Consider the following 24,324-nt stretch of genomic DNA (forward strand, 5'->3'; position numbering starts at 1 on the left):
TCAAGGATATAGCGCAATGTTTATTTACTTTTAACAAACACAAATTTCCTGTTTAAATTGGTTTTCTTTTTTCAAATATTGATCAATGTTCAGATTCGTATTCCTTATTTTTCTCTTTTCAAACAGATTTTTAAAAAGGTTTTCTAATGTTTTTTGTTTTTTAAGAAAAAAGCTCTCGTTCATTATCGAGTCTGTTCGACAGATCTGACATGTTTACCATGTGCATGACGTCATTTTAGAGTGAAGAGGCCTGCTTTATAAAGGTCGTGCTTGACGCCACCGTTATGCATCCGAAAGAGGCCAACAATCCACACCGACCAAATCACTTACAGACGGCTCCTTCCTCGTCCCATTTCTTCCTATCTCTTTTTTATTTACTCCCGACTGTTCCTGGTTTCCATCACGTCTCCCCACCCCTCCTGCACAAAAGCAAGCCCTTCCTTGTTCTCCGGGCCCCCTCCAGCCAAAATAAGCCTCCATGTAAGCTGTCTCATGTCTCGACGTTTATAAACCATGTGTACGGGCGGATTGATAAATACTCCTGATGAAAGATACTGGCAGGTTTAGGGGTGGGTCGGTCGGGTGGTCCTATACACACCTGACCAACAAAACGCGCACAAAATAAAACAGTAATTCAAAACATCAAAAGTATCAGCAAAGCGTATTTATAAATGCGTTCATTTCTAAACATACGCACATACATTTCGCCTATTTCCAGGTGGATCAAGTTCAATATAAATATTAACATACATACACACACACTTTTAGCTCTCTCTCTCTCTCTCTATATATATATATATATATATATATATATATATATATATATATATATATATATATATATTAATGAGGGGACGGTTCCAATATTTTTCCCGATTCCGACACGATTATCGAGTCCGAGCTAAAGTCCCGATTCCGAGTCTTTATAAATCTCTGATTATTTAACTGTAAGATTGCTATTTCCCCCGATTTTCGTAGAAACACATGTTAAAAATGCAAAATATTTTGCTGAACGTCCAAATACATTTGTGGGTGATGATCAATCGATTTTAGCTTTTATTTTAAAATCAATAAATATTTATTATTTTATCATTATTATCGGCAATGGAAGATTTGGGTTTAAACAAAATCCAATAAAAAAAGGCAATTAAAAGAATCGTTTTAATATCGGAAAATAGGCATAAATTTTTCTGATTCCGATACCCCAAATCTTCCGATTTTTCCAATTCCCGATTAATCATCCCAACACTAATAATAATAATAAAGACTTATCATATATACCTGTGTAAGTATACTTTGGTAATTATGTTTCAGTTTGAAGAAATATGGTATAATAAAATTATGGTGTGTTCGTTCGCACCTGCCCTCCATATAATGGAAATATGTCACAAAGTTTAACAAGGTTTTTTAATGTAGATCCACCGAATATTGTGATAAGTGTTTCAGTGTGAACAGGTATGGTATAATAAATTATGGGGTTTATCTATTTTTACTTTCATCATATTTTGCTTTGGTTTTGATAGCCCCAAATTCGAAGCTACTCTTTACAACTCTTCCTTTTCAAAACCTATCATACTTTCATAAATCAGAGTCCATTTTCTGTAGGCTGTTTTAGAACCCAGTCAACGATGGGTACTTCTGCTAGTATATATATATATATATATATATATATATATATATATATATATATAAATTATTATAGTAAATAATTATATATATTTGAGACTTAATCAAGAAAAGCTCACAAAAGATTATTCTCTTCCATCACTTTTCCTTTTCGAAGCTTTTCTTGATTAAGTCTCAAATATATATAATTATTTACTATAATAATTTATATATATATATATATATATATATATATATAGTAATTTATAAAATATATATGGCGATTAAGCTACACTGAATATTCTGTGTTTCATCCACTATAGGATTCGTCAGGCTTATGCGCGAATTCTGTGGTTGCTTCTTGCTTTTATATATGTTGAGGATTTCTAGTTAGCCAATCAGCTTTCTAGTATCCACCGCGCCCCTTCCTATCAGCCAATGGGCATGCATTTTATCGAACAAAGGATGAAGTAGTTATATATATATATATATATATATATATATATATATATATATCAATGTTGGGACGATTAACCGAAATTGGGAATCGGAAAAATTCGAAACTTTTGGGGGCATCGGAATCGGAAAAATTTATGCCTATTTTCCGATGCCAAAACCGATTCCTTAAATTATCTTTTTTATTTTATTTTGGTGTAAGAAACATCTTTCACTGCTGGTAGTAATAATAAAATAATCAATATTTATTGATTTTAAACTATCAATAAAACTAAAATCTCTAGATCACACCCTACAAGTGAATTTTCACGTTTGAGAAAATATCTGCTAACTTAAATTGTGTTTTTACGATAATCCGAAAGAAATAACTTTAGTAAATATTTAGAGATTTATAAATGATCGGATTCGGTAATTGTATCGGAATCGGGAAAAATATTGGAATCATCTCATCACTAATATATATATATATATATATATATATATATATATATATATATATAATGAAATGGGATATATCTACTGGTATGCAAATCCAGTGATTTTCGGTCTTACAAAATATTATTAGATGCAATATTTCATATACGATAATCCCAGCTAAATAAAAAAAGAAAAAAAAGTGACTAAATCCATCATTTGCCTCCCCCCTTAGCCCCCAAAGTCTTAACATATTTAAATTTGAGTTCAGCACCATGCAAAACTGCTAAACAGACATACACAGAAAACTTTGGACAAATATGGTAAAATAGTCCCAAAAATGGAGTGTTTTTATTAGCCCTAAAAGAGCCCCTGGGGCACACCCAAGAGTTATCGTGATGTATAGACAAACAAAATTATATAGAAATCAGTTTGTTACAACTTTTCAGGAAGTTTTATAAAAATCCAAGGCATCATTTTTTTTTTTTTTTAATAAGCACAAAAGTGTCAATTTTAGCCATTTTAATCTGAAAGGCACGCCTAGGGGAGCAACGGGAGTTTTCCCGGAATATCCGTTCTATTATTTCTTTATTCATATCATGTTTAATATTTGTGCAAATCTTAAAAAAATTCCAAGGAGTATTTATTGAGAAAAGTGCCGATGAACTGACAAGGGTGAATTTACAGGTCCACCCTCCTTTCGTCGGGGGACCAATAAAGAATTTCAAACAGAACCTTTTATTTAACCCATGAGGTTAGCTTGATCTTATTCTGGCAGACCTGTGGCACAATGGTTAAAAGTGCTAAGTTATAATCAATTGTAAGTGACAATCTTTTGGAGGTTGAAGGTTCAATCCTAAGTGTCGGCGATATTAAGAATACAAGAGCAGCGATGCAACATTGCGCCGATGGGACAGGTGTTGGGGACAGTAAAAGGCATATTAAATTGCAGACCCTTTTTTTGACCCTGTCTATGAGGGGGAGACTAGTGATAGATGCACCAAACCAGATGTGGCAACAATACTCCATACAGTAAAGGGTGACCGTCTTCTTTACAGCAGACTTGGCAGTATCTTCTAAGTACTTATCCTAATTCATGTTGCTTAAAAATGTTGCACACACCTAACTTCATAAAAATATGGATTAATACTGAGAAAAAAATCATTTAGGACATTTTGTCGCTTTCATTTTCACTACCCATCCCTTGGTTATTGTTATTTATTTTTTGATAAATAAAAACGATTTAGCATTTGCGTTTTAAGAAAAAGGTTATTTACAAATCACATCGGAAAGTGATCCATTAAAGTGATCAAAGTTATTATAATAATGCCTCGGGGGAGCTGGGATTAGAACCTAGGTTGAGATTCTAAAAAAAAATGATTCAATTTTTTTAAAACGTTTTATTTATTTTTTTATTTTTTATTTTTTTTAAATAAAGAGAAAAAACGAGTTTAGTGTTAGGGAGAGAGTGTGCCGTTATTATTTTTGTTAAGATTAAAGAATGCAATAAAGAAATAATATATAATGGTATCGCTTTTTATGTTTTGAGACAGAGCTGTGTGTGTAACGCTATTGTTTTGTTGGTGTGTGTGTGTGTGTGTGTGTGTGTGTGTGTGTGTGTGAATGAGTGAGGGAAAGAAAGAGGGAGGGAGGAAGATAGATTCAGGTCCTCTTCTAATAAGAGATCTACCTTAACCAATAAAACCCTAACTAACAAACTCTTAGCACCAAAGAACGTCAGTGTGTATCCCCCTCCCTTTTTTAGTCTAAGCGTATAATGTTATTTCCCCCATTTTTAATTAAGATAAGTGTGTGTGAGTTAGAGTGAAAGACAGAGAGAGAGAGAGAGAGAGAGAGAGGGAGAGAGAGACAGAGAAAGAGAGAGATACGGGGGAGAGAAAAAGAGAAGGTGCACGTGTGTGTAGTCATTTTACTAGAGTGAGAGAGAGAGAAAGAGCGTGGGGGATGTAATGCTATTGTTTTGTCGTTGTTGCTGGAATGAGACAGAGAGAGAGAGAGAGAGAGAGAGAGAGAGGGGGGGGGTACGCACGCGTAATACTATTATCCTTTGTTTTATAGGGGAGGTTCTGTTAGACGGGTCCCGCGGGCTGAATATATTCTTAAGTACTAATAATCTTCACCCTCATCGTAAAAGTCTAATCTGTTTTTTTTTTTTTTTAAGTTTAAATTAAATTTAATAAAGACACCTATAAAACATTAAATTAAATAATAATAATAAAAAAATAAATTTAAGATATTTAAATTCCTTTTAAAAATATTACGCTACGTCTACTTGATTTTTATTTTTGAAGGGTTGATTAATTTTGTGTGAGGAAACGAGATGCGTAATCAACAACCATGAAATGATGTTATTTATTGACGAAGCGAAAAAAAAAAAAATGGGATTAATTTTTTCTTTTTTTTTTATGAAAGAAATTACAAAGGAAACTTTTTGGATTAGAGGGGAATTGCAAGTCCATGGGCTCCAAAATGGAAAGGAAATTATAAAAATATAAATTTTAAATGGAAAAGATTTTTTGTTAGTTGGCCGTTTTTGTTTTACGGCATATCAACCCTTTTCAGGTAATTTAATGCCGAATCCAGTGATTTTGAAGAATTTTTTTTTAATAGAATATATTTGCTTTTCTCCCCTCCCCCCAAGTCCGTTTCTATTCAACCATAGTTGGGACCCTAACATAGCAGGTAAGGCAAAGAGGGAGGATAGCAGGTAAGGCAAAGAGGGAGGATAGCAGGTAAGGCAAAGAGGGTACTACCACTCCAGGTCAGAGTGGACCTGGGAGCAATAGCAATTAAGGGGTGGCTCCACACTCCCCCAAAATCCGCATACTGGGGCCTTACCATCGCATAGAGTTTAAAGTCAAATCCAGGACCAAGTGGAAAAGACGATGTCTTATTTTTCTTGTGTGTTTGTATATAAATGTTCTGTGTAGCTGGAGAGTGTTTTCTTGTATTTGCATAATACTAAAATGCTGAGAATCTTGTATGTTTTTATGTCTTGCGTGCAGCTAGTGAGGAGGTGACTGGTGCCAAAAAATGGTGAATGATATCAGTTGAAAGAGTGAAGGAGAAGAGGAGAGAGAGAGAAGAGGAGAGAGAGAGAAGAGGAGAGAGAGATGGAAGAGTGATGGAGAGATGGAAGAGTGATGGAGAAGAAGAGAGAAGAGAAGAAGAGGAGGAGAAGCGTAAGAAAGTAAAGAAATGAGAGAAAGATAATGAAAGGTGATCTACAGCAGTAGAGGGAGGAGAAATGGGATAGACCAGAAAAGAAAGTGAAAGAAAGAGGAGGGGGAAAGAAAGAGGAGGAGGAAAGAGAGAGGAGGGGGAAAGAGAGAGGAAGGGGGAAAAAGAGAGAGGAAGGGGGAAAAAGAGTGAGAGGAAGGGGAAAAAGAGAGAGAGGAAGGGGAAAAAAGAGAGAGGAAGGGGAAAATAGAGGAAGGGGAAAAGAAAAGAGAGGAAGGGGAAAAGAAAAGAGAGAGGAGGGGGAAAGAAAAGAGAGAGGAGGGGGAATTAAAGGAGAGAGGAGGGGGAATGAAAGGAGAGAGGAGGGGGAATGAAAGGAGAGAGGAGGGGGAGGGGGAGAAAAAGAGGGAGAAGGGTGAGAAAAAGGCGAAGAGGAAGGATGAAAGCTAAGGCGAAGAGGAAGGATGAAAGCTAAGGCGAAGAGGAAGGATGAAAGCTAAGGCAAAGAGGAAGGAGGATAGCAGGTAAGGCAAAGAGGAAGGAGGATAGCAGGTAAGGCAAAGAGGAAGGAGGATAGCAGGTAAGGCAAAGAGGACGGAGGATAGCAGGTAAGGCAAAGAGGACGGAGGATAGCAGGTAAGGCAAAGAGGACGGAGGATAGCAGGTAAGGCAAAGAGGACGGAGGATAGCAGGTAAGGCAAAGAGGACGGAGGATAGCAGGTAAGGCAAAGAGGACGGAGGATAGCAGGTAAGGCAAAGAGGACGGAGGATAGCAGGTAAGGCAAAGAGGACGGAGGATAGCAGGTAAGGCAAAGAGGACGGAGGATAGCAGGTAAGGCAAAGAGGACGGAGGATAGCAGGTAAGGCAAAGAGGACGGAGGATAGCAGGTAAGGCAAAGAGGACGGAGGATAGCAGGTAAGGCAAAGAGGGAGGATAGCAGGTAAAGCGAAGAGGGAGAACGATAAGTAGGGCAGAGAGGAAGGATGAGAGGTAAGGCAAAAAGGAAGAATGGGAAGGCGAAGCGGAATGATGAGAAGAAGAGGAATGATGGGAAGGAGAAGTGGAAGGGTGAGGGATGAAGGGGAGAGGAAGGATGGGAAGTAACGGAAAGAGGAAGTTGGGGAGTAAGAAAGAGCTAAGAAAAAAATGAAGAGTGATAGAGGGGGAGGAAAGACTGAGAGGAATAGAGTAGGAGGGGGGAAGAAGAGAGAGTAGCAGGTGCTTTCTAGTTTAGATACTTGGATAAGAATGGGGAAGTCAAGAGAAGGAGAAAGGTAGGGAGCAAGTGCAAAACATAGGGGAGTGTCACAGGACGCGATGAATAAGGTTTTATCACTTTTTTTTTAAGAAAAGAAAACATTCGCACACGCCTGAGTTGCAGCTCCAGTGATCCCCATGGCAACGAGGAAACACTTTTTTTGCGGGGGGGGGGCAAGCTCTGGTGCTAATGGTTTGAATGACAGGGACCCAACCCAGGGGTCAAGGGTCAGCCAGAGCGTGAATAATTAAATTAATGAGCTGGAAGGAGTTGTGTTGCCCAATTGTGAAAGAGAGAAAGAATATAGAGCCTATATGAAAAATGTTGTCTATGACTTGAGGTGGATTGCTGGAAGGCAGCAGAGTTAGAGCGGGCGGAATGGGTGGGAGATAGGGGGGGGTGAGGTAAGAGAGGGGGGAAGAAAGAAAATTTAAAGGAAAAAAAGAACAAAGTTAGCTGGCAGAAAAAGAGAAGTTAAAGAGAGAATCAGAGGGTGGAGAGAAAGAGATAGTGTGTGGGGGGGAGGGGTGTAAGAAAGATACTGTGTGTGAGAGTAGAAATAGAATATGTTGGAGAGAGAAAGAGAGAGAGAGAGTGTGTGTGTAGATAGAAAAGGGGTATGTAGTATATGTGTGTGTATGTAGAGAGAGAGAGAGAGAGAGAGAGTGTGTGTGTAAAGTGTGTGCGTGTGTGTGGAGAGAGAGAGTGTATGTGTGTGTGGAGAGAGAGAGTGTATGTGTGTGTGGACAAAGAAAGAGAAAGAAAGAGCGTGTGTGTGTGTGTATGTGTGTGCGTAGAAACACAGTGAATGTAGAGAGAGAGTATGCGTGTATGTTGAGATAGAGAGAAAGTTTGTGTAGAAAGAGAGAAAGTGTATGTATGTGTGCGTATAGAGAGAGAGAGGGGAGGTGTAGAGAGAGAGAGAGAGAAAGAGACTGTGTAAAAGAAAAAGAAAATAGATGTCTGAAGGGGAGAGTTCAGAGAAAAGAAGAGAAAAAGAAGAAAAGAAATGAAAAAGAGAAAAAGGAAGCAAAAAAGAAAAAGAAAAAATAAACAAAGACAAAACGCAAACACAAAAAAAACAAAAAAAAACAAATTACAAACGAAAAAGACACAAAAAATTGCATGGATGAAAAATAAAATGGAAGCCAATAAACAAACTTCCATGGAACGTCAAATAAAAATAAAAAATAAATTAAAATATGCAACACTAAAACTCCTCAAAAAAAAAAAAAAGGATTCTTCCTGCACCCCCTTCCACCTTTTTTTCACACCTACTCCAAAAGCCTAACCTTGCAGATAGTCCCTTTTGGGGAAGAGGAGTGATGGAGTGGGAAGAGGGGAGTGCAGAACTGGGTACCAACCATTCTACAGAAAGATGATACGCGAGGGTTGGGGCGACGAAGGGCGTTATTGTTGCTGCCGGTTCAGCGAACATGATTAGTTCGGCAACCGGCCACCTTTGTCACGTCTATGCACCAAAAATACACCCATCCACGCACCTGACCCTAACTTCTTACAAAGAGCTCTTCTCTTCCACCACAAATAATAAAAAAAATAAAATAACCACTTTTTTTTTTCACCCGCCCGCACCCTTTTATCGATTTGATTTCCCCGTCTGGCAGACTTTCTCTTGTGTTTGGTTATTCAAAGAAAGTAACCACAGAGACCATTTTTAGTTACCTCCCTACGAGGGCAGAGTTAGACACAAGATCGTTTGTGGAGAAAATCTAGCTCTCCTTTAGTGTTGGGAATCGGAATCGGAAAAATCGGAGCTTTTTGAGGTATCGGAATCGGTAGCAGAAAGATTTGAAGCTATTTTCTGATTCCTTAATTCCTTGATTCCTTAAATTATCATTTTATTTGGTTTTGTTTTTATAAAACATCTTCCACCGTTTGCAGTAATAATAAAATAAATATTTATTGATTTAAACTTCCAATAAGACTAAAATCTCTAGATCACCCCCTCACAAATGTGTTTTTACGTTTGAGAAAATATAGAGACATTTAAGACGTGTTTTTATAGTAATCGAGACAGAATAACACTTTTATAGTTAAATATTTAGAGATTTATAAAGAATCGGTATCAGAATCGGGAATTGTATCGGAATTGGGAATTTAGTACGGAATTGGTAATTATATAGGAATCAGGAAAAACATTGGAATCGACCCATCACTATTCCCCACACAATAAAAGAAAGGCACACTGGATTGGGACAAACATGAAAATTGCCTCAGTCAAGAAGGATATCCTGATACAGAATACAGACCGTGCTATTTTTAGATGAGATTTTCAAATTAAATTCAATTTTATTAAATTGTTAGGTGAATGTACAGATTAGTTACACCCCCCCCGCCGACATGTTAAGAATGGGTTTCTAAATAATAACGTTACTTCAGCATAAGCACCGATATCTCTTCTTGCGACAGAACAGAAACTACACTTTGGATTATTTATTTCCCATATAAGAAAATAATATCTAAAAATTATGCAGAAGGCCATGAAACGGATGTAGAAAATAGGGAGTGTTAGGGATCCTTTGCCTAATTTAAGTATTATGGAGTAAGCTAATCTACCTGCTTCAAGAATAATGGACTTACCGAAAGATAATAAATATAGTTACATGTAAACCACATGGCGGCGATTCGTGGCAGTTATGGTCCTAGAATCATGACGTATACTTCTGTAACATATTTTGTTAATACAATTTTTGTTAAGTATACCACCGTGTTTTCCTACAACGAAGGGAGAAGAATAAAGACAGGAGGGGGAGAGAGGGGACACAAGGATAGAAAGAAAAGAGAAAAGGAAATTAAACTGAACCCTAAAGTGGCTTGAGCCTGGCCATTAGCTGATTATTAAATCCATTGCTAGAGCATTCATTTCATTTTTATGTTTTTTATTCATTCCATTTTCATCTCAAACAAGCCACAGTGCCACTTTGATGTGGGGGATTACTATCGGGGACATAAGTTGCAGGGATATTATGAAGGGAGTTGAGCAGCAAGATGTTTTTTCACATTACACTTGAACTTCTGCATGTCAGTACAGTTGGGAAAGCAGAATCCCGGAAGGGAGTTCCAAAGTCTAGCAGTTCTGGGGAAGAAACTATTGGAGTAGAAGGCTTTCTTACATCTAGGGATCCCTACTGTGAAGGGGTGGGATTTAGCTGCCTGTCGGGTTTGTCAAGGGTATTTACATAAAGGGGGTACAAGTGCTTGTAGTTTGTTGGAGCATTCACCGTTAAAGTACTTGTAGAACAGGCAGAGAGACGCAACATTTCATCGATGGGGCAGAGGTTGAAGCTTAGATGACAGTTCAGGACCTATCAGGTTGGCGATTCTCTTTTGATCACTGTCCAGGAGTAAGAGACAAGTAGCAGATGCACCAGTCCAAATATGACAACAATACTCCATACATGGACGAATGGTGGCCTTATAGAGGTACAGGATACTTTCAGGCGTAAGTAATTTTCTAACACAGTAGAGAGAGCCCACCTTCTCCGCAGCGGCCCCAGCAATGCTCTCAATGTATCTTATGTTCCCTGTGGACGTTAGGCCAAGGAGTTTAAAGGAAGTACTTTCAGGAAATGTGTTCTTGGCCATTTCTATTGGTGGTAGAGAAGGTTTCTTGTAATTATTGAAGGAAACAAGCTTAGTCTTGGCAACATTGAATGTGACTATCCATTTTTGTCCCCATTCCACCGCAGATTGGAGGTCATCCTCTAGTGTTTCTGCCATTTCCTTAGATATGTGTTCATTTGTTTCCCCTCGTGCCTGTTATAGAGAGTGGTGTCATCAGCAAATATATCCATCTCCGAAACAATTTTATCAGGGAGGTCATTTATGAATATCAGGAATAATAAAGGTCCAAGAATAGACCTCTGAGGTACTCCCGCATTTATATCATATTGTTTAGATGTACGGCCGTCGAGGACAACCTGGATTTTTCTCTTATCTAAGAAGGATTTAATTACATTATATCGTTTTCTAGTGATACCATATGATCTAATTTTCCTTAGAAGACCATCGTGCCATACCCTGTACAAAGCCTTACAGGATCTACATGAAACGATAATCAGAAAATGTGACTGTAAATAGATTGGCCTGACTAGTCAGGTTCGACTTACCTGGGATACCGTGATGCCGCATTTTCTGGCAAGTTCCTCTTTAGCCTCCTCACTCGGATAAGGATTACTCAGATGGGAGTAGAAATATTCATTGAGAATTTCTGTGGCTTGTTTACTGAAATTTCGTCTTTTTCGTCTGAAACGGAGAAAGTAGAAAAAAAAAAACCACAATCAACACGCTTTATAGGATGTATACGCATTGGGTGATTAATAGAAGAAAAACACTCATATCATGTCTCCGTACAACGTTTCATCGTTTAGTTAGCGTTAAGTCTAAAAGAATAAACCAATATTGAATTGAAATAAAAAAGGATGTAAATTTGAAAATAAAACCGGAGTGTCTCACAGCAATACATACAAACACTACACTACTCTCTCTCTCTCTCTATATATATATATGTGTGTGTGTGTTGACACATTTCATATATATATATATATATATATATATATATATATATATATATATATATAGTAAGTCATGAAAATATATATGGTAATTAAGCTACACAGAATATTCTACGTTTTATTCTCGTGGGAATTCGTCAGGCATAACTTACTACCTAGCTCTACCTATGTATCGAGCACTGTTGAAGTAAATACTGAAAAAATCTATGCATAAAAATATATCTTCATATATTAATTTATATGATTAAATGAAGTAATTATATATATATATATATATATATATATATATATATATATATATATATTAGTGGCCTGACAACCGAAACAGCAAAACTGAAGTTGGCTTGTAGGACACTATATATACAAATGTAGGCAAATTTGGGCATATTTTATTGGTTTGAAAATACAGGTTCTTTTTTTTTTACCAATTACCATAAAATTTTAACCATAGAATAGTATTATAATCTTCAAGAAGCCTGCAAATTTTCATGTAGTTTCGTCCCATAGAACCAAAGATAGGAACATTTCAATATTCAATTTGGCTACCAGTATACATATATATATATTTAATTATTATTATAGTAAATAATTATATATATATATATATATATGGTAATTTATAAAATATATATGGCAATTAAGCTACACTGAATATTCAGCGTTTCAGCCACTCTAGGATTCGTCAGGATTTTAAATGCGCATAAGCCTGACGAATCCTAGAGTGGATGAAACGCCGAATATTCAGTGTAGCTTAATCGCCATATATATTTTATAAATTACTAACTAGCTCTACCTACGTATTGAGCACTTTTGAAGTAAATACTTAAAGTTTACGCATAAATCTATATTTTTGTATATTAATTTTATGTGAGTAAATTAAGTAGTTATATATATATATATATATATATATATATATATATATATATATATATATACATACAAGGTGTCCCAAAAGACACTGAATGGTTTTGAACTTAAGTAGATTCCTTATTTTTGATGATATCTTTCTTTAATTTTAACACAATCTGATTAAGACATTGGGAAATTTAAATAAAAAAATGCAAAATTCAAACAATCTTTATTCATGAAAAATAATGTCTTTTAAATGTTGCCCATTTTCAGCTTTGCATATTTGTGCTCTTTTCAAAACATTATTCATGACAGTTTGCAGAATCTTTGGATTGCGTCCCTTATTTCATTCCCCAAACTGGCAGACCTCAAAACATCAAACCTCAAAACTCTGCAAGAATTGAACGAAAATACCAGGAACGAAATACGGAGTTAAATCGCAATCCTTTATATTAACCCTAACCACCTGCGTGGCATTGCCATGGAGGAAAAGCATACCTTTGCAATTCACACTTTCTGGCTCCTTCTGGTGCAATGCTTGTTGCACACGTTTTAATTGTGGCGAGTATAGGTCTCGTTTGGCCCGTTGATAGCAATTCATAATGAACCAATTAGCAACCTATCCGCCAGACACAAAACATAATCTGGCATGGGTGCATAGAAGGTCTTGCAGTGTGAGGGACAGCATCCTGAGGAGACAACCAATGTCAGGAATGCTTGTGATTTTCATACAAAATCCACTTTTCGTCACTGGTAAGCACTTAAATAAGGATGCGGTATGATGGCGAGAAAACAAACAGCATTGAACGAAGAAACACTTCCAGTCTTCTTACAACTGTCCAGCTTATAGGTAATCACAAAACGGATGGAACCTTTTTGGATACCTAGTATATATATATATATATATATATATATATATATATATATATATATATATATATATATATATATATATACCATGATTAAAGGTATTCAAGTGTGATAACTAATAAATTTAATGAGGTTATTAAGAGTGCTCAACAAAAGAAGTGCAAGATATATTTTTATTATTATAACCAAATTTATATGGTCGTGACACTGGACATGCTAATCTTTCGGACAAATAGTCGGTTAAAACCAGAAGTCCTCATCTGGTGACTTAATAAATGATTGTTTTCAACAGAAGAAACCAAAAACCTATATATGTATATATATATATATATATATATATATATACTTCAATCTTTATCATTATTATTCTCTAATTTCTATCTCTCCCTATTCCTTAATCTATTTCCTCCCCTTCCCCTTTATTTTTTATTTATCTTTTCTTATATTCGCTAATTTCCTTTCCTTTAGTTTTATTTTATTTACTTATTTATTTATTTAATTTATTTATTATCTTTTTCATTTTATTTTTAAATTTTTATCTTTAATTTTTTAATTAATTTTTCATATCAGTTCAGTTTCTCTTAATTTGCGTAGCCTGTCTACTGAAAGCGGTTTTATTTTATTTAATTAACAATTTGAGGTTATTTTGGAGTGGAATTTGAAACTCATCTTCTATAATTATAAAAATATTAAATATATTAAATTATTTGTTTATTATTAAACACATCCACCGGACCTGTATATATATATATATATATATATATATATATAAATTTTGTTTACCGGACTCATTATATAAACAAAGAAAACAAGAAAATTGCTCCAGGAAAATGCCTAATTCGGATCATTACATTATGATGTGGATTACTCAAAATACAGTTTGGATCATTTTACCACACTGCTATCAAAGACATTCACTTCTGATTTTACCATGCAATTTGGATGTGAATTTTTATATCCTTTTCATCAATTCCCCTGACTCTATGATATTTAAATACTTAAAAAACTTAATTGTGATTTTCCATGTCTACCTGACTTTAGCAAATAAAGGTGTAAACCATTATAACTATTTGCTAATATTTTCTCCTCTAAAGAGATGGCAGACATCGAAATCATATAGCATAAGGAGTTAGAATGTTTCAAATATATTCTTTGTCTTACATAGAATATTAAAAATCTTTTGATTTGAAATTTAAACATTTCACGTCATAAATTTTTAAATTTATTGAATGACTAAAATTTTATATATATATATATATATATATATAAATTATAACACGGAAATTACATAATTGTCGATGCAATAATTTATCTCAACCTTATGGTATTTTCAAGCATCTAAATCAGACAATTACATTTTTGATACTGCATCGACAATTATGTAATTTCCGTGTTATAATTTTTATCTTATTGCTCTGTTTACCACATTGAGCTCTCATACCCGGATTTCCTCTGGATTTATTCCATTATAACACTATATATATATATATATATATATATATATATATATATATATATATATATATATATAACCTTTAATCTTGAAAATTTAACTATATATATATTTAAGATTTAACTATATATATATAAACAGTAAGATGCTAAATTTTATTTATTAATTTTTCAAAATCCATATAACTTTGCAGACCGTCTAAACATGAACAACTCTGTGTTTGTGTGTGTGTATATATATATATATATATATTTAAACGGTCTGCAAAGTTATATAGATTTTGAAAAATTAATAAAAAAAAATTTAGCATCTTACTGTTTATTTATATATATATAGTTAAATCTTAAATATATAGTTAAATTTTCAAGGTTAAAAGGTATATATATATATATATATATATATATATATATATATATATATATTGCACATATGTATGGCTCAACAAACCTTTTACACTTTTCTCAGTTGAAAAATGAAAGATATGCAACGTTACCTCCCTTTCCTGTCACGCTCCGCACACTTACAAATCCCCAATCGTTAGAGTCGGTTCAGTAGACAAAATAAATATAAATAAAAAAAAATTTAAAAAAAAACAACAAAAAAAAAACAAAAAACAAATACGTTGTTAAGCTGGTAAAAATGTTTCTTCTCTTCACCTTCTTCCCGACCCGATTCTTCATCGATCGCAGTCAGTGCCTGGGTAGAACTATCCCCAACCATTACACCATCCCCGCACCCTAAAAATAAAAACTCAAGGCAGACGTGCAGACAATATTTTTGGGATCTCTAGGAGAAGGAATCCTTGCAGAATTTATTTTTCCAAAGAATTCCGCACAGAAGTCTTGGTATTTTAGTATAAAAGGATAAAAGATATGCTTGGATTTGGGATCGAACCATGTTTGTTAAAGAAGAGGCAGAAGAAACATTAATCTATGATGTAGATGGCAGTTGTCTGTGTGTTTGTATGTTTGTCTAGCTAAAACTTAAAAAGTACACAAACTCCTACAAAGTTGGTATTTCTAATCACCGTAACATCGCAAAAATTTATATTTCTACTTATATATAAAAGGCACTTTGTCTGCATGTATGTGAGTTCGTTTCCTATAGACTCCAAAACGACTGGGTCGATTTTTAAAATAATTTCACACACATGTATCTTATGTGCCTGGGAGTGTTCAGAGCGTTTTTTTTTTTACGGAATACCTCTGATAAGTATCAAAATTCGATAATCGAAGAAATCTGATTAAAGAAGAAACAGTCCAATTTTGGTCAAAGTTAACACTTTTATGCAGCCTACCAACATAATTGCATTCAAGAAGTTTTATCACCACACAAACAGAATGGCTTCGCCGATAAAATCAACAGTAGGTTCTTTGATAAGACAGAGGCGCGTTCAAAATGAACGCTTCTGTTTCGAGTATAATTGGATCATTGTACTTGACTTTTACATTTTAAACTTAGTTCAAGTCCTTTTATAAAATTAAAAATAATTTCATAAAATTAACAGTAGGTTCTCTACAGTGCAATGTAGACTACAATGAATTGTGGACTAAGTCACTATGGGAAGATATGTGAAGCTTCCTCCCAGTGCACAGAGGTGAGTTCCTGACTAGAGTAGGCAATCAATTCATTTTTCGATGACAATAAAAGTATTAGAAGTGTGGAACATTTGTTATTCCTCTTTAAATCCCGAGCAACATCGGGTCACCCTTATACTTATATATAATATAATCTATGATATAAATCTCACATGTCTGTTTAAATGTATGTATGTATGTATGTCTAAAACTTTTGACAGAGGCGACGGATTTTCATCAGATCGGTATCATTTTGAAACTTGACCTTTCGGACGACAAATATCGAAAAATTGGCTAAAAACATTAATTCCTTCACCCTCAACTGGGCAATTTTCTACAAAGAGGGGTCGCTTTTTTTTTTCGACGATATTTTTGAAAGTCATCCCCTCTTTTTGATTGACTAGCCTTAATTTAAACCTTCGCCACTTTCGTTTTGGCGATGGACACAACGGCATGTTTTTTTTTTCACGTTCTTTTCCTCCTTCGCGGTATGGGTTCGAGCCTGCCTGCCTACTACCACTTCCTACTCTTCTCATTTATTCTGTAAACATCGACATCCCCTTCCCCCTATATCGCCTTCTATTTTGAGTCTAAAATGTCAGAGCATGTCCCCCCTCCCACTTTAAGTTAGCGATTTACTTATTTTTATAAATAAAAATGTATTTCACTTCTTTCATTTGAGAACCAGTTGCTTTTAAGTAGTAAATAAGCTTTATTTCTGTCGCCTGGTGAGAGACATTTGGTTTTTTAGTAAACCTATTTTCTGAAACATTAGCATGTTCAGTGTACCTATTTACAATGCCTCCCCACGGGACAGAGTTAGACACCAGGGTCGTTTTTTAACGTGGAGAAAAGGTACAAAAATAAAAATTGTCTCAGTCGTGAAGGATTTCTCCTCCATTGAAAGAGAACGAGAAATGGAAGTGCCGCATCTGAAGAACAGATACTACACTTTGATCTTGCATGTTCAGTGTAGCGACTATGTAATATTTGTCTCTCACTCTCTGTATATATATATATATATATATATATATATATATATATATATATATATTTTTTTTTTTTTTTCATGGCAGGTGCTCGTTTGAACTCCAATCCCTGGTCCCCCCTTGCCAATCTTTCACGAAAAACACCCGTCTAGCTGAATCCACTGTGAAAAATTTCCCCCACTCTATATCTGTGCCTAAATCAAAACGCGGATTCCATGAACAAAGCTTCTTTCTTAGAACTGCACACCTGTGGAACTCTGTTCCGTCTGCCTGTTTCCTTCCGGACTACAACTTGGATGTCTTCAAGTCTAATGTTAACAAATTCCTAAGGAACCGCCCCCTTAAGTAAACACTCCATCAAATCTCCACACTAACGTAATGTACTTGCAATAACCCTTATCCCTGAGTGGCTTCCGGGCCTTGATAAGTGGTGATCACTGTGTAAAAAAAAAAAAAAAATATATATATATATATGAGAGTGAGAGAGAGAGATGCACCATAAACAACGAACCATGCAAGTTTAGCATGTAAGAATGCAATTTTAAATGTACCAGCTGAACATTTATCATTTTAATACAATTTATCGGAGTTAAAATCGATCAAAAGCAAGAAACACAAAACACCAACAATGTTATCTTCCTTCTGCCTCAAAACTGTACTTTTCGTTTTTTTTTTGCTTAAAAAAAAATCCAAAGTCGCCTTGCATAATTCTATCCAATATTTCCAGCTTAAAGACAAATAATTCGAATTAAGGAAAACAGAATTCCTTCCCTTCTTCTTAGCAGTGCGAAGACAAGTTCCAATACAATACCCTTCAACAAGCATTGATCTGGCGCGAAGACGGCTTCGAAGTGATTGGTTAGGCGGGAACGTGTCTATGGCGGCTGAGGGAAGTTTCAGGCAAGGACACTTGAGTACTTCATCTGGAAATGTGCTTTCCTGTCTGTCGAGCCTGTCTGTCGAGGGTTGGCCTACTAAGCCACATGAGATCCTAGGGCAGACACCAATTATGTGGCTTTTAAATAGAAGAATATAGCTGTGTACAATGGAAGCCAGTGTCCCCGTTTGCGCAAGATTTGTATTCGTAAATTAGGGATCTGCGTGATCACGATATGACATTGGCATCATGTGGAATAGAAGGGAAGGAAGAAGATGAAAAGATAAAAAAAAAGGTAGAAGGACAGCTGGAGAAGAAGGAAGGAGAAAGATTAGGATAGAAAGAGAAAGAGGGAGGAGAAAGGAGCGGGGAAAGAAGCGGGGGAATTGAAGAGGAGGAGAGATAGGGAAAGAGGAGGAGAGAGAGAGGGGAAAGAGGAGGAGAGAGAGAGGGGAAAGAGGAGGAGAGAGAGAGGGGAAAGAGGAGGAGAGAGAGAGGGGAAAGAGGAGGAGAGAGAGAGGGGAAAGAGGAGGAGAGAGAGAGGGGAAAGAGGAGAGAGAGGGGAAAGAGGAGAGATAGGGGAAAGAGGAGAGATAGGGGAAAGAGGAGAGATAGGGGAAAGAGGAGGAGGAGGATTAAGGGAAAAGGCGGAAGATAGAGAAAGGGGATGAGCGATAGAGAAAGGGGAGGAGGAACGGAGAAATGGGAGGGAGGAGCGAAAAAATGGGAGGGAGGAAGGGAAAAGAAAGATGGAGAAGGGAAGCAAGGATGGAGAAAGGGGAGGGAAGATGGAGAAAGGAGAAAGAAGGATGGAGAAAAGGGAAGAAGGATGAGAAAGAGAAGGGCGACGAAGAAAGAGAAGGGCGACGAAGAAAGAGAAGGGGGAAGGAAGAATAGAAATGGGGAAGAGAAGAACAGGAGAAGAATGAAAAAAAAAAAAGGAGTGAAAACAGAAAAAATAAACAGATGAACTTAAGAGAATGAAAAGGGGGGGAGTTGATCGAGTGGAAAGTTAAAAGAGGGGAGATGAGGAAGAGGAGCAATAGAAATAAAGGGAAGAAGAGAAGTGCAGGAGAGGGGATGGGGTAAAGTTTGATGAGAGAGTTATCAGAACTCCACTGCCCAGTGTGTCGATAACATGACAATGTCACTTGGCACCATTGTGGGCTTTCTTTACTGGCTTAGACCACGTTAACACCAACACTGCCAGTTCGACAGTTGACAATTGTGAGCATTGGCAAGCCAGTCCTCGTTACACCCTCCCCCCCCCAACCACCACCCGCCAGGCACTAGCAAAACTACACATCAGTTGCACCGGAAGTACATACGGTCCTCTGACAGCGAGCATTGTTCTTATAACTCTTCTGTTTATTAGGTTCTATTTGAAAAAAGCCATTGCAACTTTTTGGAAATAGTAAACAAGTTTGCCAGACATAATGACTTACATGCCCTCCCACCTCAATATTTTCTCTATATATAAAGTAACTTATTTGCTTGGGTTGTCTGCATATTAAAGTAATCGATACTTTAACAGCTACAACATTGGAATACGTTTCAGTAGGGGTTACATTTTTCAAGGAATCTAACGACACATCGAAATTTTCTTTTTATCCCATTTAGGGGTCACTAGGAGCAGTTTTAAAGTAGGTTTATGAAATAACTCAATGAACCTTCGAACCTCAGAAAAATGTCAGTTTCAGCAGAATTTAACCAAGTACTTACGGAACTGTTCTTTTTTGTAATCAATTATTATTAATATGAGACCGCTCTTTCTTTAATCATAAATTTAATTTGCATATATGATTGTTTCTTTTTTTATCATAATCAGTTATTATCAAGATTAAGCTGCTATTTATTCGCTCCTAAAAATAGATTTGCATACATGATTGTGGTTTCCTTTCGTTTTATTATTATCATCAATTATTGTTAGATATTGGCAAGCAACTCCGGGAAGAAAATACATTCGATAGGTTGCACGAAAACGGATTCAATGTGAAGAATTTGGGACTTTCACTATTGTCCAACAGAATGCATAATTTGACCCAGAAATATGTGAGTAGATATCGGTCAAAAGGTGGAAACAATAGACAAAGGAAATATTAAACACTCCAATAGGAAAGGAATGTTTTTATTAATAAAATCACCACAGAGCAGTCAGTTGGTCAGAGTTGGTGAGCCTGTGTCATTTTTTCACCGCCAGATATCCGACACAACCACGCACCCTACTGTGTGCGCCTTTCAGAAGCGTCAAAATACAGAGTAATAATTTATATCATTATCAAAAGCTTATTTGTTGGTGTGAAATAAAAGCAATATATTTTTTGTAGATCAACTGTGTTGTGATTTATCCTTCGCTGTCATTGTGTGTATATATTTGTACCAGAAACAAAAGTAGGTGTTAACATCTATACAGACTGGATAAATGCATTTTTAACAACCGACCACAGCGAATACATATTATCTAGATTACGTCGATATTCCTTCTGCCGATAAAATAAATTTGCATACGTAATTATTGTTTCCGTTTTTTTTTTTTTTTAACTATTATTAGTATTATAACGCCTCTCTTCACTCATAAAATTTGGATAATGATTATTCTTTCGTTTCTTTTTTATTATCATCAGTTATTATCAAGATTAAGCATGCATGCTTATCATTTAGGCGAAATGGAAACGCGTATGTTCACTATAACAATAAAGATTTAAAACGATCGTCCCCCCTCTCCCGCTGTCAATGATTCATTCCACGAATGGGTTAGGTTGGAAACGCGACACTTTGCAAACACATTACGGAAAGTAACACCTTATTTTTTAAAGCTTAGGATACAATTTTTCAAATTCTTGCTGTTTGTTTTTTCTTTCTTTTAAGCTCGACTGGCAGAAATATTAAATAAATCTATCACAATGAAGATAATGACATTGTAGCTAGTACTAAGTGTGACGCAAGAGTTAAGAGTTATTTACTTGCCTTTTCACGTTGGCAAAGTTAGCCACAAGCTAATTTTTGTTTTAATGTACATATCGCCTTCATCCTTCCCAAGGCCACTTAAATCGGGAGGTGATGGTGGCTAACTGGTTAACGACATGAATTGACAACCTGAGTGTGCCAGGTTCGAATCCAGTTTGTTCTGCAGAAACACTTTCACTTATGGATGTTGGCCACCTTCACGTGGTTACTACTTCCTAATGCCTTTCTAGAAAGAATTCTAACTAGAATGATATCAGGGAAACGAATGCCAACAATGATCATCTGATTCAAACGTAATGAGTGAATGATGTTCAGCAACAACAGCAACCACCACCATTTCCACCACCAATAACAGCAATACCAACACCAATACCACCAACAACAACACCACTTACAACAATACCAACAATGACACCACTAACACCATCACCAAAAACAGCAATACCTACACCAACAACACCACCATCAACCATACCACCACCACCACTAAGACACCAACAACACCAGCGACAACAACAGCAGCACCAAATATTTTCTCCAACCCTGCGAAATACAATCTATCAAACCATTTTCTCTGTAATTTATCTATTTTCTGCACCCTTCCACCAGTCATTCGAGAGATACTTCCGAATACTATCTATCATGCCGTAACTCTTCCTCCAAACTATTGTCTCTAATTTCATTGCATATCTAACAGATTCATAGGGAAGTCCACGAACACATCATCATATATATAGACAACTTCAGTGCGCCAAGTTCAAATCTCGTTCGTTCCCCAGAAAAAAAAATACTTCTTTTTTTTACAAGCTATCAAGACCCGAGAGCTACTCAAGGATAAGGGTGAAAAATTAGACAGTGGTCACCAGGGCGACAGCACAGTAATTGTTAGAGGTGAAAATTGTGTGTAAGTTGATTATTTAAGTGTACAACTAAACAAGAACCTGTTTACATTGGACTTGAAGACGACCATGTTGTAGTCAGCCAGAAAGAAGGCTAGCAGAACAGAGTTACACAAGCAGGTAGTTCCAAGAAGAAGCCTTGTTCATGGAATCTGTGTTTAGATTTAGGCACAGTTAGAGAGGGGATAAACTTGTTGATAGTGGTTGTAGCTAGTCGAGTGTTGCTTGTGAAAGTTAGGCAAGGGAGGGAGCCCATAGATTGGAGCTGAGACAAGCACTTGCCATGAAAATAACGATAAAGCAGAGACAGGCTCGGAACGTCTCTTCTGTGAGAAAGAGATTGCAGGGTAGAGAAAAGGTCATCACCTACTAGGTTTCAACTAAAACCTTAACTCTCAAATAGTAACGAATTATGTGTTGAAATTTGAGAAAAGCTACCAAATAATTTTTTTTTTAAATAAAAAACATAAAAATAAAAAATAACGAAATAAAGTTTTAAAAAAAACACAAAATATTGTTTAAAAAAAGCTCGTCTTCAAGTCCAACATAAACAAATTATTATTGAACCTTCCTATAAATAATCTAATTATACCAAAGTTTCACTACTAACGATTACTACGCTACTGACTCAACGACAACCTTACACTCATTAGCCCTTATTCTCGATTGGTCTCTGAACCTTGATAATATGTGGTGACCCCATTTGGAAGAAAAAAAAAATTATAAACCCGTAAACAGTAAGGAAATATTTTTGGAAATGTGAAAGAAGCAACAAAATTTGTTAAAAGTAATAAAATCTAATATATAAACGGCTATATGTCTGTGTGCCTCCATATTTTCAAACCTTATCTCCTCCAAAACTAAACATTGCAAAGCGGGGCTAGGGGCTTCAAATGATTGGATTTTTTACTAACCGTTCTTTTATGGGTCTTTAGCCGGTTAAAATTGTTTTTAAGGTGTTAAAATTGTTTTTTAAGGGGTCAACATTGTTCTTAAGGGGTTAAAATTGTTTTTAAGGGGTCAACACTGTTTTTAAGGGGTCAACATTGTTTTTAAGGGGTCAACATTGTTTTTAAGGTGTTAAAATTGTTTTTAAGGGGTTAAAATTGTTTTTAAGGAGTTGAAATTGTTTTTATGGAGTTGAAATTGTTTTTAAGGGGTTAAAATTGTTTTTAAGGGGTCAACATTGTTTTTAAGGTGTTAAAATTGTTTTTATGGGGTTAAAATTGTTTTTAAGGGGGCAACATTGTTTTTAAGGGGTCAACATTGTTTTTAAGGTGTTAAAATTGTTTTTAAGGGGTCAACATTGTTTTTCAGCGGTCAAAAATGAAAAAAATCGTTAAAAATTTTGCCCATTCATCTTAGTTTATTTTTAATTTTTAATCGTTTTTATGCGTGTCAAGTTGGTACAGTGGTAACGTAACCAGCTTTAAATGCTAGTTTCAGTTTCAATTCTAGCTGATGGCACCGAAATATCTTCTTTTTTTTTTTTTTTTACCTTTGAAATCACGACTCTATAATGATATATTTTCAAACTCTATCTCCTCCAAACCAAAAGTTGACGAGTGGCGCTAGGGGCCTCAATGATTGGATTTTTTTATGGACCGTTCTTTTATGGGTCTTTAGTTGGTTAAAATTTTTTTAAAGGGGTCAAAAATGGGTCCAAATTGAAAAAAATTGTTAAACATTTTCAACATTCATCTTATTTTATTTTTAATTTTGAATCGTTTTATATGCGTGTCCCGTTGATACAGTGGTAACGTCACCATCTTTGAATGTTACAACTTCGGTTTCGATTCTAGCTGATGGCATCTAAATAGTTTTTTTTTTTAACTTTTGAAATCACGACTCTATAATAATATATACGAAATCTGGACAAATTAAAATATCATATTTAATCGCATTTTATGCCCGGGCAAAGCCGTGCCACCCTCCCGCTAGTATAAAATAAAAAAGCAACAAAATAATTTTGAAAAATAAAGAAGAATTATAAAAACAGTAACGAAATATAATTGAAAGAAGAGAAAACATTATCTCATACCTGGCGTCTAAAAATCTGGATCGCAAAATCATAACTGCTTCACACGTACTCTGTTTTAGCTGCATTTCAATGGCGGCGAATTTCTTTCGAATTATGCTAACCATCCGTTCGATCTCTTTAGGGGCAATTGGACGGGTTCGACTCTGTTCCCGAAGTAAGTTCACTACATGACTGGTAAACTCGTTACAAGCCTGAAAACAAACAAAATAAAACAAAAATAATAAATAAGATCCCAAATACACAATTAAGCAATTGTAATCAACACTTATAGGAACGGCAGTGATATGGTTTTAAAATTTATACCATAATCTAGTCTGGGTGCCTGGCGTTGT

The 24,324-nt window shown here is 35.7% G+C and overlaps 1 protein-coding gene across 9 annotated transcripts in view; it reads right to left on the reverse strand.

Annotated features, from left to right (window-relative positions):
- Window positions 1–24,324, reverse strand: part of LOC145268799 (pre-B-cell leukemia transcription factor 1-like) — an 814,729-nt gene that overhangs the window by 188,174 nt on the left and 602,231 nt on the right. For all 9 annotated transcript variants that reach the window (XM_080124427.1, XM_080124424.1, XM_080124423.1 and 6 more), the window contains 2 exons: window positions 23,993–24,183; window positions 11,066–11,201 (listed from right to left, as the gene is read on the reverse strand). In XM_080124427.1, the coding sequence (XP_079980553.1) occupies window positions 11,066–11,201; window positions 23,993–24,183 (327 nt within the window). The remainder of the gene's footprint in view (window positions 1–11,065; window positions 11,202–23,992; window positions 24,184–24,324) is intronic.

This window comes from Euprymna scolopes, chromosome 44 (genome assembly GCF_053919585.1).
Source record: "Euprymna scolopes isolate OS-2025 chromosome 44, ASM5391958v1, whole genome shotgun sequence".
NCBI lineage: Eukaryota > Metazoa > Mollusca > Cephalopoda > Sepiida > Sepiolidae > Euprymna > Euprymna scolopes.